At 41.8% G+C, this 18,994-nt stretch overlaps 1 protein-coding gene across 1 annotated transcript; it reads right to left on the reverse strand.

Moving 5' to 3' along the window:
* Positions 1–11,458: 11,458 nt before the first annotated feature.
* LOC109637952 (zona pellucida-like domain-containing protein 1) lies at positions 11,459–13,505 on the reverse strand. Its single transcript, XM_020100633.2, has one exon. It carries the CDS (start codon positions 13,401–13,403, stop codon positions 12,240–12,242), a length of 1,164 nt encoding a protein of 387 aa, XP_019956192.1. The 5' UTR covers positions 13,404–13,505; the 3' UTR covers positions 11,459–12,239.
* Positions 13,506–18,994: the final 5,489 nt, after the last annotated feature.

Below are 18,994 nucleotides of genomic sequence, written 5' to 3' on the forward strand. Positions count from 1 at the left end.
CGCGCCGTGTGCTACAAAACATTAAACTGGATTATGTAAAAGTCTGGGCACCTTCAGGCAATTTAATATTTACATTGTTTTTGAGAAAAAAAGTAAATAAAAATATCCTGCAGCAAACAGATGATAAAAATATTAAAATTTTATAATAATTTGAAAATTATGATACCTGACCTTATCTTTTTTAATCCCTGCTGTCTTCCATTTTGTGCCACCAGCCGAGATGAGATGCATCAGACGTCTGTAATCTCACGTGTTGAAATATTTAAACTCAGGGGAAAGATTCACGTCGAGTGATGTCATGAAAGCCAATCAGCATTGAGAATGAAACTCACTGGAGTCAGGCCGCGGCCCCGGCCTGAACTAACAGGCTATTAAACTGGCCACTGACCAGCGGTTGCAAACGTCAGTGTGGAGAAGACGGTGAAATTCCCTGAGCTGACTGCACCTCCGGTTGGCCTTGTGGACCCTCACACAACAATGGTGTTTCCTCAACAGGTACAGCAGTTGTAGTCACTTCAGCCATTCATCGTCATCTACGAATATTTGTCTTTACCCCGCGTAAACACAAACTTCCTGCTGCCAAACTTGCGTGAGTAACGCAGAGCGAAAATTTCCTTCAAGTTTAGTGGAATCTACTGAAGAAATGATTATTATATTTACAATGAAATGAATCCCACTTACTCTTTTATCCAAATGTGTAGTAAAATCTACGGTGGCCTTAAGATAACTTGAACCAAACACTCGAGAGGATATTTTGCATTTTTGTCTATTTGGGCAACTGTAGAAAAATAGCGTTACTGCACTTCATGGCAGAGGACCCACACAAGTATATTAGCTTATATAAGGTAATGAAAACACAATGATTCTTAGCGTCAGGCAATTACAGACCAATAAAAACCTAATTATAACTGTTTTATTCCATTTCTGCCTATAGATCATTTCAAATCTGACACACTGGATCTTTTTAGGTGGCTTTTTTATGGCCTCGGCTAAATTCCTCAAATGTCAGTTACAGGTCATGTATCTGGCCTTTTCCCCCTGATTTCATGCTGTGGGTTGTGTTAACAAGCCCTGAGCGCACATAGCAAACCTGCTTTCCATCCCTCAGCTCCTGTCAATGGACTGTACAGACCCACAAAAACTAATGTATGTGGGAGTGCGGCCCGGCAGATGTAGTATGTGGGGTTTAATGGATGGAAGCAGCTCCTTTGTTCCGTCAGCGAAAACTTTCCAAACTTTTACCAGGTGACACCAACAAACGTCCATCTTCCAACAGCAGACGTAAGTCCAGATAGAAATGTGGACGAGCCACTTCATGGTTTTTTCAGGTGAATTGAGTCTGCGCACTGGTGTGAGCTCGTTCACGGTGGCTGAATGTGAACCTGTAAATCTGACTCCTCTGTGACTCACATTCTATCACATTAAAATAAAGCAAACACCTTATAAATAGAGCCGGGATGTGTGCGTTTATTCACAAACATGTTCTTGGCTGAGTAAAACGAGGCCGGTTTCATATTACAGGTGTTTATGTGTTGAGACGAGGCTTCACTTTGAAACACACATAATCTTAATCTGGATGGAAACATGTTGTGTGAGTCATTTCTTTAATAAGTGGGATTAATGAGAAGCAGTGTTTTTTATCTTTGTGAGGTGTGAATTGATGACGGGTGCAGTTACGTGTTTTTTTCCTCAACGAAATGAGTGATTGTTAAGAAATTGTCTCTGCGTGAGCATGTATGTGTGAGCGTGTGCATGTGCGCAGGTCAGCGGGGGGTCAACTGTGTATTTGCATCTGAAACTCCAAGGTCAGGAATAATGTTTTCTCCCTGACTGTGTCCCTGAGGGGGCAGAGAGATTAGCCCGTCATATTTCACCTGTCAGACACTTAAAAAGGGCCAGTGAGAGAGAGGCCTGTGGGCCAGAGGCTCCCCCGAGGTCGAACCGAAGGGCAGGGCATGGTGGGGCGGGTCTGCTAAAATGTCCACTCAAGGACACCACAGTTTAAAACATGATATTTGCTGATGTAATGCAGACTGACCTTTAAAGCAAGTTATCTGATATCCTTATCCACCGTTATCAGATATTAAATACATTTATGTAACCGTGCAGCCGCTGTGTAAGGATCCTGATCATCCAGTACCAGTGCAGCATCAGAGACACAATCTCTCCCTGGCTTCACATTCTTTAACACCAGTAAAAAGCTTTGGCTCTTGTGTGGATGTGCTCGTCAAATAACTGAGTTTATGTAAATCTGTGAGCTGATACCTGAGCCTGGGCACGGTTCGCACTTGATTTTTTAAAATGTATTTATGTATTTTTATTTTTTTGCTGCACGTACCTCTGACTCAAGGCGAACGCCTGTCTGGTTCTGGTCGGGCTTGGCTTTTTCTCAAGCGCGGTCGGGCTCAGACAGAAAATTGCGGCCTGAGCTGCACTGTAATCATGAGGTAATCATGCACCAACAACTGTCTCATGAGTCCTACAAATTCTGTTTATATACCAGTGAAAACTGCTTTCCCAATAGTATTGTGGTGGCATCACAGGCCCTGTTCAAACCTGGTATTAAAGTCCGTCCTGAGACGTGTCTCCTAACATCTGATCTTATTCCTCGCATTATCTTCAAATTCACACATTTGTCATTTGTGTTTGCAAAGACCAAATTATGTTGTTTGTTCCCAGTTTACAGGTGTGTGTGTGTGTGTGTGTGTGTGTGTGTGTGTGTGTGTGTGTGTGTGTGTGTGTGTGTGTGTGTGTGTGTGTGTGTGTGTGTGTGTGTGTGTGAGTGAGGGAGAGAGATTGAAAGAAAGTGAGCTTCTATGTTTTGGGCGAACGAGCCAAACGGGTGAGGACAGGCAGTTAAAAGGTGGCAAGTGAAGTGTAAGTGACTCCTTTTAAAACCCAAGATAGTCCAGATGTGTAAAAAAGAGGGGTGGGAAGATGGAGAGAGGCAGAGTGGTGGGAAGACAGAAGAAGAAGAAAAGAGCGGAAGCAGCATTTAAAAGGGGAAAAGGAACCAGGTAATAATTTTCTATGTTTACCTTGGGAATTTAAGGTAACGACTTCTACAGATACAACATTTTCTACAGCGTCACCCCCTGATCTTGTTGTATTCCATGCAAACCCCTCCACTCTCCTACCACCACCACCCCTCGACCCACTTCTGCCTCCTCTGTGTGTCCCCGTGATGATGTCAGATCCACTATTTCACAGCCAGAGTCGAGCGATGACATGGACAATTTGGCCTGTGAGTTCTCTCCCGCCTCGGACATGGTGTTACGATTACACGCTCCACCGCAGGTCCGACATGCCAGGGACGAAGGGGTGATGGTGTGTGTGTGTGTGTGTGTGTGTGTGTGTGTGTGTGTGTGTGTGTGTGTGTGTGTGTGTGTGTGTGTGTGTGTGTGTGTGTGTGTGTGTGTGTGTGTGTGTGTGTGTGTGTGTGTGAGGGAGGTTATCGTCAGTGTGGACCTTTTAAATAACTTTCATAGAGTACAGCTCTTCTTCTCTTTCCTCGTAAAACAGACCAACACTGATAGATGTCCAGAGGTGCAGGAGGCGGAAAGAGAGAACGGGAAACATGTTCATTTCTCCCTCGCTGCATTGACCTCCAGCGCTCCACCTCCAACTTCCGGTACAAACTGCTTTCATGAGCAGTAGCAGCACAATGAGTTTTTGCAGTAGATGCAAAACAAACTATGGAAAAATATTTGTTTAACTTTTACAGCCAGTTTGGGTTTCATGGCCACAGCAGGTTTACAGTCATTGAAAAGCTTCGACTGGTGCAAGAACACCACAGCAGACCCGGCAGAGAACACCGAGATGTTTGCTATGGAATATTCTGGTGTGAGGAGACTCGCAGGTAGGATCCACACTCAGGCCTCAGGTGGGACATGATAACGTGAGGCTCCAGCAACAAGAAGACTTATTTTTTTGTTGGTTTCAAACTGCACTTCAATCTGCGCAGACAATCAGATCAGTACAGAGCACTCGTTGTCTGTTTATTCAAAGTTTATTAATATTGAACGTATTGCTTTTCCAAAATCACACACAAAAGTCAACACTGCAGGACAATACACACGTTTTTTTTAATTTACCAACAGGTCCCCTTTGTCATCATGACGACAATTTCCCCTCCGAGAATGTTTGTGTTATATTTAAGAGAGCAGTAGTATTTAGTTCTTCTAAGTTATTTCCTTTGTGAACATAGAGCAGTGAGTCAGTGTCATCCTGTGTTACAACAGTAACCGGTCTTGAATGAGAGAGGCTGTTTGGTGTGGGCTCACGGAAACGGCCTGAGTGACTTTGAGACGACCTTAGCTGTCAGCAGACAGTAAATAAGGAGGAAGCCACATGTGTTGAGCAGGCTGTCATCGAGTCCGCTAATCAGCTCCTCTCTCCGACCTTCTACTGTTTGTTCTTTATGAGGATTCACACATAAAATGTCTCTTCGCCAATATTATGGGGTAGAATGTGAATTTTTACCACTTTTGCTTTATTTACAGTTTAGTCTGCGTTTTCCTGAACAAGCTCTTCCAATTCAACAGCTAATGGGTTCAAGAACGCAGCAGGAGATTCTCCGCCTCAGACGCGTTCACAAACACAGGTAAATGTGCGGAACGTTCAGACGAGGGAGGGCGTAGAGCAGCAGGAAGCAGGACATGACAACACGTGTTTTAGTTTACAGCACATCGACACCAGGGTCTCTTTTTCATCCTGTAATTTGTATTATTGTTAGTTTTGTGTCCGTCTCATGTAAGAAATGTCATCAACACAACAACTCACTCGGAGTGAAATCTCTGGACAATATCCTGCTATGTTCTCACATGGGCTTGGACATTTGCGTTCTCACTCACAGCCCCTCTGGATGATTTCAGTGGAATATCCAGGGTTCAGCAGCTTCAGACTTTCATATGTTCAACTTCTCCACTTGAGGCAAACTGATATAAATGTCAGATTGTGTTCTCACACTCATCTTGTTTAATTTGTCACTGAAAGCTCCCCGGTGAGAGAGTTCATCCTGGAGCTTCTCTGCTATTGTTACAGCTCGGATTAAGCATGTGAATAACTCGACACCTCCGCAGCCTGTCCATCACATCTGCTGGTGACCGTCCCTCTTAAAACTGCCAGAATTAGTGGCTCCGCAGGAGGCTGCTCGTCCGGGGCCTCGTGTGAATTCTTGACACGATTGTGGAAGTGTCACGTCCACATCAGATACATCTGACCAAGAACGGTGAATTATCCGGCTCGCAGGAACTGGACCCATACTTCATTCACAGGAATCCAGCAATGACAGCCCTCTCCCCATGGAGGAATAAACGTGGAGTCCTCACTCACCATGTCTCCCTGCGCTCACACTTCTTCACCCTCAGCTCCGACCCATCCTTCTCCCCTCCACATACAGATATCAACGCTGCACAAGGTGTGTGATGACAGGAGCAGGTGTGTTAGGAGTTAATACGAAGCAGGAACTCGACTCGGGGCCGAACCGTTTGTTGTCCGTCCCTCTGCTCCGTATTAGATGATTATCATCAAAATAAAATGTTAAACCAAACTTGAACAAACCTCATTGTGGAATGAACTGCCTAAAATAACAGAAACCATCTTTGAGAAAAATGTATATAACGGGTACTTTTTAATTTGTCCCATCCACTAACATGGAGGAGGCAATGTTAAAACATATCTACATTGAATTACACCTCTTTCACTCAGTAAGAAGGTTAACATCATAGTCTGGATAATTAGTGTATTAAGTATAAATTAATTTTGAACCTCTGTTTTTCTCGTCAGTTTATTTTGAACTGTGGCTTTAATCTTTATTAGTTCTTTATTAGTTAATATGACACATGTGAACGATCTCGGGGATTTCCTCACATCCACTGACATTCCAGCACAAACCACCTGACACATGCCACCCATCCCCCTGCTGCTGTTGTTCTACTAAACCAGACCGATGATGAGCAAGCGTTTTAAATAATCATGGATTTTTACAGACATCTGCATTTCATAAACAATCCCACAGAAATTGTCACTGTGGAGAGTCCATGTGAGACTTACTGCTGCAGAGACTCGATCGACAGGACAGAGTATCTAATGAAAATATTTGCTGAGTAGACATTCATGATTTCTCTGAGAAATGTCCCACATTTATTTTATCTGGATTTAATTTATACGGTTGTTCTCTTACAGTTTAGTGTAAGTCAGGCCTCGGAATGAGGAATTCTAACTGCTGGCCCCTGTTTTAGTTGTTCCTGGTGTATTTGGAGCTTAAATGGACAAAGATCATTTAAGCTTTGAAAAAACATTTTCAAAAGCTCAAACTCACTGGTGGATGAATCTTTAGTCTGAGGTGAGATGTGGAGTTTAAAGTTGTTGAGTCAGTGTTTGGAGGGAGTCTGTGAACAAGGTTTGATAAGAGATGAGCAGCTAATCTCTCTGCGGCTCATTTATTTCACTGAGTGTCTCACACACATTTACACAGCTGTTCAGCAGTGAAGGGACCCTGTGTTCTAACACACACACACACACACACACACACACACACACACACACACACACACACACACACACACACACACACACACACACACACACACAAACACAGAAGATGAAATTTCAGATTGAGAGACGAGGCCTGATTTTGTTTTTGGTGCACAATCACAGTTGGGGTCAGCAGCGGTTGACTGTTGAAATGTTTTCCATTTCCTTTAATGATCAAAATAAGTAAAATATGAAACAAAAGAAAGATAGAACCCAATAGAATTTTAGTGTGGATCTGGTTCTGGGGCCAGATTTTTCCAGAGTAATTCATCGATCTTGATGTGATGTGGTGAAGCTGCAGCTTGTGTGCCACTCTCATTAAAGACTCTGTGTTGCCCCTGTGTGACGGGGAGTGTGAGCGTTGAATGGTTGCAACGTGGCTCCAACCCACGGAGGCATAAATGGTAGCCTACCAATATCGACCATGACAGAGCATTATCAAACACCGTGAATTATAAAGAAAAATAATAATATATATAAATAATTCATCACAAGCTTTTGTTTGTTTATTTAAATATACTCATACTTTATGTAGACCCATCTCACCTCTGGATACACACAGATAAAACTGACTTAGCTCTGATGACGTTAAACACATAGTTCAATCCCACAGTTCAGGGACAATTGGAGACCTAAAGAAATGAACACGCACAGATTGTTGAAAGGTTGTCCGTCTTTAACTTGAACTGCAGGAGTCCATGTTCTGCTGATATGATATATGCGGCTCCCTCTGTCTGCCCATGCCAGCTCTACAGGAGGCAGTTTCATCTCTCTCTGCAGGGAGGAGCAGATTTATGGAGCTGAAATAGTGCGTCTGTATTCTTTTCTAAAAACTCGCCAATCTGCACTGAGATTTATAATGAGAAAGCAGAGCTCAACATGCAGGAGATTATTTTTTTAATAATACACAAATAAACAGAAAAGGACCCAGTAGAAGAGATTATTTTCCTTGTAATCTTCCTGTTATATCTGAAAATCCAGATGTTAATGCATAAATCAAGAATGCCCGAAAGAACCATGATTGATGTGGGATGGAAATATGAAAAGCGTAACAGTTAACTTGACAAAACTGCAGCCGACAGGTACGTTAGTTTGGGTTTTTTTCTTCCCACACTGACACACACTCTCTCACACATCCACACTCTCCTGTGTTTACGGACAGCAGGTCTTCCTCCTCCTGTTTCCTCCGTCCTCCTGCCGGCCCGCCCCCCGCCGTTAAGCCGTAAACTCAAGTAATACGTTTAGCATGCTCGCCGATCATCTCACTACCGCTGCTCAAGGCCGTTTGCTGTTGTCATATCAGCACAGCGAGGCCACAAGGCCATCAGAGGATACATAACGCTGATATACAGTATCTGAAATCCAGCTGGTTTCTGATTTCATTACAGGCTTTATTGTAGCATTTTATTTTACAGCCCATGCTGTTTGGCCTCTCTCAAATTTCCTGGCTGAAACTATCTGCTGCACATGCATTCCGAAGCATAGCCCTCTCACAAAGACATTTTTACATGTCACAGTAGGGAAAGCAATGTGCAGATAATAAAATGACGTTCAGCTGCTTCTGTTTCAGAGTCCAGAGCCGTTGTTAAAGCAACTCTATGCAACATTTGACTTCAAAACAGCAGTTTGATGAGTGAGAGTGAATATGGAGAATGTTTCCTCTTTCATTCCCACTCTTCAGCCTGAACGTCTGCTCTGTGTAACTTTGGTGGGAGGGTACGATCTCCTGTGAGAAGAACGGACTGAGAGTCACATCTTCAACTGTCAGAATCAGCTATAGCAGGTTGAAAAGTAAAGCTGAACTGTAGATCAGCTAAAAAGACTTAGAAGTTATTAACGTGTTTATCTACAATATTCAGCTGGAAACTTTTATAATAGGAAGAATTCTACACAGAGTTTGGTGGATTTGTTACAGCCACAGCTCTTCTGGTTCAGAGGATCATGGGTAATATCCAGTGTTCAGTTGTCTTTCAGGGACTCCGCTGTCAGAGCTCCACTCAACACATTAACAGACTTTTTTTCCTCTTCATGAAAACTAATTAATTGCTTGTACAGATGGCGCTGTTGCTTGGTAAAAGTTTCATAGTGTTGCTTTAATATTATTCATTAATGAAAACGAAAGCCAATTTCTCTTCGTAACCCAATTTTAAAAAAGGAAAAATACTTAAAGGCTCAGTGTGTAGAATTTAGTGACATCTAGAGGTGAAGTTTCATGTTGCAGCTCCTCTTTCACCCTCCCCTTCCCAATATGAAGGAGAACTTCAGTTGTCATGAAAACTCAAAAGGTTTTAATTTGTCCAGTTTGGACGACAGTAAAAAAACATGGCGGCCTCCACAGATAGGACCCCCCCCCCCTCCATGTAAATATAAAGTTTGTAAATGTAAAGGTCCAATTCTGTGGTGAAGAAAACAACAATTCATACAATTAAGATGAAAAACACAAGCGGAAACATCACTAGGATTATTTTATATTCAATTTCTGCCAAAAATCCCTTTCACCTAAATCTTACACACTGAACCTTCAAGTGGTATCAATACATTGTCTTCCACCCCTGCTGCGTCCTTCATATGTAAAACCTGGAAGATGCAGAGACGCAATTTTCCAGGCATTTTCAAGAGTTCACGTCTGACAGTGGCTGTGACAATTACTGAAATTGAAATTGCTTCTACAAAAATGTAATCACCTGGGCTGAAAACCTACATTTGAATAAGAAAGTTGACGAGGGAAACTTAGATGCCTCATTCAGAACGAGATCTTTACTTTTTCTCTTCCTTTTTGAATCACTTCAGTCTAGCTTTGCCTAAAAAGTACAACTGGCTTTTTGTGGTTTCACTCAGCCAATGAGATTTTCTGCCGCTCTGCCTCTGAGATATGACTAGTGCTTGAATCTGAGCATAAATGAAATTCAATCTGCTGCATGCATACTGCACATGTCCCTGCCAGCTGGAGTCAGGGACAGTGGAGCAGACAAATAGACTTCCCAGCACTAAACTCCCCTGAAAAGAGCCTGAGAGAATAAATCTCATAGAATGTATAATGCTCACACACGGGAGGGCAATCAAAGAATGGGCCTCCTTCCTATGCTTCTCTCTCTCCATCTCTTTCTTCCTCTTGTTCTCCTTCTCTTATCATCTCCTCGCCAAACCTCACTGGATGTTAAAGTGCCGTAGATCAAACCCAGCATGAGTCTGGGAAACGGTTCAAATCCAGATTCGCCCGTGTCCACAGCGAGTAATGATCTGATCAGGTTTAGGGTTTTAGTATGAAACCCGTGGATAAGTCGCTCCGTGTGTGTGTGTGTGTGTGTGTGTGTGTGTGTGTGTGTGTGTGTGTGTGTGTGTGTGTGTGTGTGTGTGTGTGTGTGTGTGTGTGTGTGTGTGTGTGTGTGTGTGTGTGTGTGCCAATGCCAAATGTTTCTTCTGAAACTCTGGATTTTCCATCACACTGTATCCTGTATCTTTCACCACAGTAGACAGATACAGTAGTGACCTGCTCGTCGTGGACAGCTCTTTTAGAGCATGAGGCTTATAGGGTGACTTATTCACACTTCATACTGTGTAGTATTTGCAAATAATCGCTGAAGTATTTTTTCTGACCTGCTTGGAAAACCAGATGGATGAATTTTGTCATGAATCAGGAAGAGGGTTAGATCCAGTTTTTAGATCCTAGTTTTATCACTGCAAGATGAGGCGTTTTTTTGTTTTGTTTGATTCTTCAGGTGTTTTTTTTTTTACATTTCCCATTGAATAATACATTGTAAAAAATAATGGATATTTAACTTGGAACTAGCATCAATGTGTAGCTGTCATATTGTGCAAAAAGAATCAACAATTTGTATGTAACAGTTTCAGAGCTATGTCCAAACGAACACAACAGATTTGATGTGGGATTTAAAGAGACTAACTTTCAACCTTTCCAAAGGGAAGACTAATGAATTCTCTATTACCCTCCTTGTGATTTATATGCAAGCTTTGAGTCTATTGCCTGGATGATGCATGACGGCATAATGTGCGAGCTAATTTCTTTTTGGCAGCAAAGCAGAGATGCTTTGAATGCATCCTGTGTGTCCGCAAGCAGGTATACAGAAATGATGTTGTGCGTTATTACGAGGTTGCATGAGTATAAGTATACTTTCCTGTAAGTCACAGTTTCCTGCTGCAGGAAACAGGCTGTCTACATGGCACTACAGAAGGACTCAAACAAGCACAAAGAATTATTAGTGAAAACGTTTCATCTCAGGTCTGGTCGTATAACCCTCGTGAAAGGGGCTCAGCATCTTCTTTCAATTCATCAACCTTCACCTCCGGAGCACGTCACAGTGAGACAGGGCGGTTGTGGCCCAGTGGGGTCAGAGATATACTGTCCTGTGTGTCCACATCGTCAGGCTGCTTCCTCCTCTGACATATACACAGGCCTCCAGGGCCTGAAGGACAGCCGGGAGACTTTCACACAGGAGACAGGGAAACTTTGACAGGCAGGAGTCCACATACATGCTGCCTATTAGGGAGGTTTCTTTTAAAAGCATTGTTTTTTTTACAGTTTATGGTAGTTATATAGACTTCATGTCTTTCTGTGGTTCTGCATGTATTTCTCTGTAATCAATAAATTATTATTATTATAATACTTATTGTTGTTGTTAACAATAATAACAATCATAATAATAATAGCTAAGCCAAGCAACATATCATTGTGTTCAGCGTTCATTTTGAGCATAAACCTCTTATCATTCAATTTATTAATTGAAACAATTTGACTTATGTTGTAGTAAAACTTTAAGTAAAAATAAAATTTTCAGTAAATGTGTTTAGGCATCCATTCTTATATTAATGTTTTCATTTATTCTGAGACAATGGGTTAACGACCCCCCCGCACACACACATGCACATATTCACATCTGATACACTGATGAATGACGCTGACTTTGATTCATTTGTTTATTTATTTTTCATTTGCACTTCTTAGTTTGAACAGCGGTAGATGAATGCATACCAATCACTGATGGTTAACGAACAAGGGAACCTTACAATACAGAAAATTTCTTAAAATCATTGGACACCAACCCTGTTTACACTCTTTAGTAATTTATTTGTTGCTAAATTACTTGTGTGTGCTCGCAGGAGATGAACACAAGTGTGGTTTGGCCAAAGGTTCTTTGTGGACTCAATCAATGGATTAGTTTAAAAGCTGATGTCAATCTAGTGAAAAACAACAGCAGCTTCTGGATTCGGGCAGTGAAGCATTTTCAGATCAACAACTTTATTTGATCTGAAAATATTTGCTGAAAAATGAAGAATTCAATAAATTAGACATAATACTTTGAAAGGTACTCTGACTTCACTTTCAAAAGATTTGGGATAAAAACTGATGTTTTGGCATATTTTCCCTCCAATTACCTTTTTTTTTTCAAAGCTTATAAAGTGCAGACATGCATTTACACTCAAAGCTTTAATTTGTCAATTTAGGGAATAAGGAATGCATGACACTAGAAAATCTACAGTATCATTTGGCATCGCAATTCTCCCAACTATCTTACCAGGACTGATACACACTTAGCACTACAGACATGCAAAGATTTCCCAACAGATGTTTGATGAGCTGAGCCCAGTCCTCCACCAAAGAAATAAAATGAGCAAGCAGATACAGCACACCTCACAAAGTGTTGTGAGGCAGGTATTCTAGTTTTCAGCTCATGGATGCCTCATTAGTTCCTGAGCCGTTTGTAAAACACAGCTGCAACACCAAAGGCAATGAGGCAAGCAACAGTCAGAACGCCAACAGTCACACCAAGCCCCACAGCAGATGTATCTTCTTCTTCTGCAACAACGGGCTTCTCTTTGGACTCGCCAGACTCGGCTTTGGTGATGATCTCTCCAGAGGTGATGGTGTAAGTTTGGTCCATACTCTCTGCGGTTGCATCCACGGTGTTCCTTTTCCTCCTCTTGAGGTTGCATTGCTTGAATGCGTTGCAGGTGCTCTTCTCACACAGTCGGGTGACGCAGTGAAGGTGGTAGGTGGACACGGTCTGCTCCTGCTGCTCGATGAAGCGGAAGGCTGGGAAGTAGAAGCGGGAGCTCTGGCTGTCGCCGTTCTCAATAATGGTGGTGAACTGGTCCTTGGAGCAAGGGACAAGCAGGTTGAAGTAGCTAGAGTTAGAAGGCAGTGGTGAGATGGTGGCGTAGCACCGGTCAAGCAAGACATGGTACTGGCCTGTCAAGTTAGTTGCCTTGACCTCAACATACACCTTGGTCCTCAATTCGATCCCCAGCTGTGGAATGACCATGGGTATGTTGTAGTCGGAATCACGGAACAGCCTCATACTCAGGGTGCTGATGAAACTTCCATTGTTGTCCTTGATAGCAATGGAGGAAGATGACACATCAACCTGGGTGTTGTTGATCAGATATTCTAAGGGGTAGGCGCAGGAGTAGTAGTACTTCAGCTCAGCGTTGTAGGTGACTGTGCCAGTTGTAAGATCAACGGACCGAACTATGCCGCTGATGTTGACTGTCTGGATGTTGGAGAAGTCGGAGAATATACCTGTTCCAGCTGCACTGGTGGTCCGGAACACACTTCCACAGGCGTGGGTCATGTTTAAGGGGAAGTTGAAGCGGGCAACAGGTGGACTCACAGATTCATCGAGGGTTGCTCTACAGGTTGTGTCCAACATGGAGTTCAGGATCAGTAGAGTTTCGTTGTAGCCAGTGTAGATGACTGGGCAGATTTGGATCGCCAGACTAATGAATGAAGTACCACACTGCACTGAAATGTCATCAGCCCGTGGCCTTCTTGATTCTGCTCCACACTCATTCAGCGTTAGCTGACTACTTTTGACTATCAAGGTGAATAAAAGTAAAAGACTCTTCATTGTGTTTCCTCAGCTTTGCCTTGGATTGTTTAATCTCTCCTCTCAATTCTTGATTCTGCTGCCTGAAGGTTAGTAGATCTTCTCAGTTTGTTTGAAGTAGTAGGGCTGCGTTCAGGGTCTTTATAGTTAAGTGTGTCCTCTGGGATTGGTCCAAAACAAGGTCAAGTACCTTCCTATTTGTGAACATCTACATTGTATGAAGTGGGAGAGCTCCACTATGGACAATATCCTAAGGGCAAGATCTGAAACCTGAAGCATCTAGCTGTCTTGAAGTGCAGATAGAATGGCCTTTTTCCTTTGTTAGCCAAAATCTAGATCTTCATGCCCCCTATTACTAAACCATGAAGTAAGTGAACATAACAATATATGAGATGGGGTTCTGAGAAATTCACACAATGCATTGAAGGTTCTTCTTTCCAGTTTGAGCCCCAGCAGCTTCAGTAATGACCTAGTTTGGATCGGAGGCAGTGACCCACAGGATCATTTGGCCACTGTGCTCTTTCTTGATCCTGACATGTCTTTGACATTATTAATTGTAATTATAAACAACATATAGAAGAAGGATGATTTTGTGACTAAAGAAAACATCTTCAGCGTGAAATCTGACTCAAGGATCAGACTAAAGGAGATCGCAATGATGGGGTTTTTAGGCAAAATTAATTTATGCTCAACACTGGAAATAAACTATGTAACTTATTCAGGTTATACTTCAAGAAAAGGATCTGATAAAAGCAATTCAGTCTTTGAATGGACATGTTTCTGTTACAGTATTAATGTGCTTCTTAATTATTTTACACTTAAAAATACAACAATTCTGGTGAAATATCGTGAAAAGTTAAAAACAACAACATTCTGTCATTGTATGTATGTGTAGGATATCATGTTTGTGTCACATATGGGGGATGCATCTGAGTATTATGTGTTTTGAACAGTAAATACTGGTCAGCTATTGTTGTTAGCTTATTTTCAGAGGATGCTGATGAAAGGACAAGCTAATCCTGCGATGTATTATAAAGGTAACTGAATCTAAGCAGTGTCAGTATTAGTATTTCTGAGTGAATCATGACATAAAGCAGGCCGGGCTGTGAACTACTAAAGTATCTCTATCAGTCTAATAAACCAAACTTATATAAACAAACCAGAATAGATCTAAATATAGACACATATAATTAAAGCTAATACCTTAGCTCCACACATCATTAACACCTAAAAGGAAAGAGAGGTCACTCACATTGGAATAAAATTAAATTAAAAAAATGTATCAATTTTTAATTGTTCGTGTTGACGTTAACAAGTTATGCCATGTTGGTTTCACAACGTAATCAAATCAGGTCTTTTGTTATTGTTTTGATTGAGGGACCCCTAGTGGTCTACTTACATTTTGTATGTTAAATTACCAGTTGACATAATGTGTTTTAAAATTGTAAGCAATTAACTTTTTTTCTTATAGTAAACCAAATGCCTTCTGTTGTTGAAACTTGTGTATGTGCGTGTGTATAACTTATGAAACATGTGGTCATACTGAACACAAAGAGAACTATACATTTCACTCATCAGTTGTTCATGTGTCTGTAAGGAAATTCCTCAATATGACCCAGTTTTTAATGTTCCTTTTATAACAGGACACCGTCTGTCTTTATGCAAGTCCAGCAGAAGACACTGACGGGACCTACACACTTACATAAGTAGCACAGATACTGTATGTGTGTGAGAGTTTCTACCATCTGTGGTGAAATGTCTTGTGCAAAGGTTTATTTGGAAAATAAATAATGCGTGTGCTTGTACTTTTAGGACATTTTGCTCATAAATATTGGAAAATGTAAAAATGAACTGTAAGTCGTTCCCCTTGATGTCTTTTATTATGACACTTCTTGTCTGTAGTGATGACATCAGACAGGAAGTGTGAGGAAAGACGACAAACGCACCATGTCAAAGTCCTGCTGTGAATTTATTGGGGCATGGAGATGGTGTTTGAGGGATGATGGGGGTCACAGTGGTGGCGAGGGAGGGTCTGAGTCCACGGCAGGCTGTTAAAGCGCTCCAGCCTGGTGATTAATGCTCAGAGGTTCCGAATCAGCCGGAGGGTCTGTGGCATTGAGAAGTCGCAGAGGCGGAAACGCTACGAAGGGAGAAAAACGAGGTGGGAATTCTGCGAGGAGGAGAAATATAACCCTCTGTCGCTCTTTTACTGCACAGGTCATGACCAAACGACCCTCTGTTATGATTGGGCCTTATGGGTTATTTTGTCTAGCGGCAAGCAGTGGTGAGGTGACGATAGCTTCTGAGACGGAGGAAGTGATGTGATGTTCTATCAGCACGACTTTACGGGGAGCACAAGCTGAGCTTTAATCTGAGCTTCTGCTGTTTTGAATAGTTTGAGCTGTTATAGTCTGAAACAATCACAGCCATTTTATATACATTTATATACCTCCCATCATGCATTTGTCCCACAACTGTCTCATATTGATATAGCTGATTATATATTTTTGACCTTAAAAAGAGAGTTTGTTTAAAATTCAGTTCTAGTCTTTAAATCTCAGCTGTTTCCAAAACATGCAACAGCAGCGTCATATGTGCACCTGATTGAGTTGTTCATCATTGTGCTAAATGCAATGAGTGACTGTTGCTCTGTTTATAAATGGCAATGCATCAGTTTCAGGCCGTCCTGCTGTGATGTAGTAAAACCAAGTTTGATTGTCAGCAGGATTACACAAAAACCTCCGAACAGATTTTCACAGAACTTAGAGGAAGGGTGGGGCAGTTGTCAAGATAGAACAAAAGTTTGCGTATTGTGGGCCCTATATGGCCCCTGATTTAGAAACATCCTAGGTCAAATTGTGAGAATGTGTATTGAGCCCGAGACAAGCGTCAAGTCTTCATTGCTGCAGCTTTAGTTTGACAAGGAGTCTCCTGCTCTGGTGATATGTGGGAATTTACCCTACAGTAAAAGAAATGCAACTAAAAACAATCCAACAATTTGAATTGAAGTTAAAATTCCATGTTGCACAGCACAAACACACATGCAACACATGAAGCCATCTTACACACATATGTACATGTACTGTATACTCACTCCACACCTCTTCTCACCATGTATAGCCCTGCGCTAATTGAAACCTCGTCTGTTTCACTATTCTTTTTTTGCCTTCGGCCATTTCCTTCGGTGGGCTGCCGCGCTGCCATCACAGCCACTGACCTGGTTCACACCAGATAATGTAGCAGCCTGTAAAGCGAGATGCTTTGGAAGTCAACCCAACACCCAATTGTTGCGCTAAGGAAATGAAATGTCACTTATGGAATGTGTTCATGCACAAAGATACAACTTCTTACTAGTTTAACAGCACGACACGCTGTACTAATACAGATATGTGGAATAGCGGAATGAAAAGAATGAAGTGGTCATGTGATCACTGTTGTTTATTGGTGCAGCGTTGGTTGATCGGCTCAGCGAGGACTTCCCTGATGAGGAAGAGTTAGTATGACCTCAAGTTTAAGTTGTTCTGCAGTAACACACCTCAAAGCTGCCATTTTGTTGAAAGGTCAGTAATTGAGAGCACTGAAAATTGAGCCTTTTTTTTCTCTATACATTGAGCATAAATGGAACAAGGTCAAGACAGCTGTGACAATATAGTCAACCTTCCTTAGTGGTAATCTGAGGTTTCATTGAGGCCTCTGCTGAAACCAGAGTCTTCTCAGTGTCAGTGTAACAGTGCTGAGCAGCATTACTGCAAGAAGAAGGGAGAAAGTTTTAAATCCACGAAGGACAAGATGATAATTGTGGGATATCTCGAGCACCATCATCAGTTATTAGTGTCCATCCATTTCCAGCAAGGTCTCCTGTTGATGTTGGAGGCATCTAAACTCACAGGATCTGCACACATGCTCTTTTTTTTTGTCTTTGAGAATTTACTTTAATAGAGATTTATTAACTTCATGCTAGTGGATGGGACATAGATCACATTAAAAAGTCCACATCGTATTGATCATTTTAGGTCGTATCACAATGACGTATGTTCAAATTTGGTTAGAATAATTATTTGATGGTATAAAAACGTGTTGATTGACAGGTGAGGATGAAGATTGGTGGAATTTATGTATCGGTGGGATTGGTGACTCAATCCTCTGATCGCTGCTGGACAGACTGCCGGGATATTTCTGCTTTACTTCTGGATGGTGAGAGGAAGTGGAGACATGTCGTCCATCTTTTTTGCACTTTATTTTGTATTATTTATTATTTTGCCACAAATCCTTAGCGATTATTTGAAAACACTTTTGTTTCAGGTCGTACTTTATACAACACTTGTCTCTGGCATCATCATGTGCGACGTATGTCATTCTGAACATGGATACCCCTACACATACATGACATACAAGCTTAGTTAAAGTATGTGTGTACGACTCACACTTTCTCCCACACACAACACAGACACATTTTTCTGTTAAAGTCGTGCATCAGTGTAGCGCTGATTTACGACACAGTGGATGTTTCTTAGTGAAGCCTGTTGCTGCCTTTCCCTTTCATGTCTTATGTACAAACACACACACACACACACACACGCTTGCATGTGTGTACACACTATGTGACTGTTGCCCTTTCATGTGTGGAAAAACGGCAACTGCAGGGACCAGCTGTTAAGAACTGAAGATATGTCCTGCTTCCCGGGAGCAGTTGCTTCACTGACGCTAGGTCCGACACACACACACACACACACACACACACACACACACACACACACACACACGTACGTGCACACAGATGTATACTGTGAAAGCTATTTATGTTGGAGAGGCTCCTGTTGGTTGGGAAGCTTGATTTCTTGAAAAGAAAAATGTCTGAAAACACAAAAGAAATTGAAAATACCTTAAGTCACATTATTACACATTCTGTACATCCTCTCTTCTCCTCTCCATTGCTCTTTTTTCCATTTTCCTCTTTTCCACTGACTTCCTTTACTTCTCTCTCTTTTCTTCTTTAATTTGATTGCCATACTTTTCTCTCTTCTCCTCTTTCCTCATTTCTTTTCCTCTTTCCATTCTTTTCATTTTAATCCCTTACCCTCTCCTCTTCCTTCCTTTCCTTTCCTTTCCTCTCTTCTCCTCTCCTTTCCCTTTCCTTTTCCATGCCTTTCCTTTTCTGTTCCATTTCCTTTTCCTTTTCTTTCCATCCCTCTTTTCTCCTAAATCTTGTTTTCATTTTCAGTTTCATTTTCATTCTGCTTTTCTTTCACTTTCATTTTCTCTCCTTTCCTTTCCACTTCTCTCTTTATCATTCTCTTTTCATTTTCATTCTTTTCCTTTAGCTTTCCTTTGCTTTCCTCTCGTTCTCCTCTCCTCTCCTCTCCTCTCCTCTCCTTCTCAGTCTTTAGTGAGGTTTGCTGCCATCACCTGCTGAATCACCTCTCCTCCTCCCCCTCTAGTTTTGAGTTACACCAGATGTGGACCCTCGCTGTTTGGAAGACTGATGGATTTTCCACTTAACCGCAATCCAGCTGTTGTGTTTGTGAACCACCGGCAAATGAGCGTCTCTTACTGACTTTGTAGATATTTTGGAGTTTATTTGCAGAGGATAATGAGACTTCTGCCACCATACG

This window comes from Paralichthys olivaceus, chromosome 10 (assembly GCF_024713975.1).
Source record: "Paralichthys olivaceus isolate ysfri-2021 chromosome 10, ASM2471397v2, whole genome shotgun sequence".
In the NCBI taxonomy this organism is placed as follows: Eukaryota; Metazoa; Chordata; class Actinopteri; order Pleuronectiformes; family Paralichthyidae; genus Paralichthys; species Paralichthys olivaceus.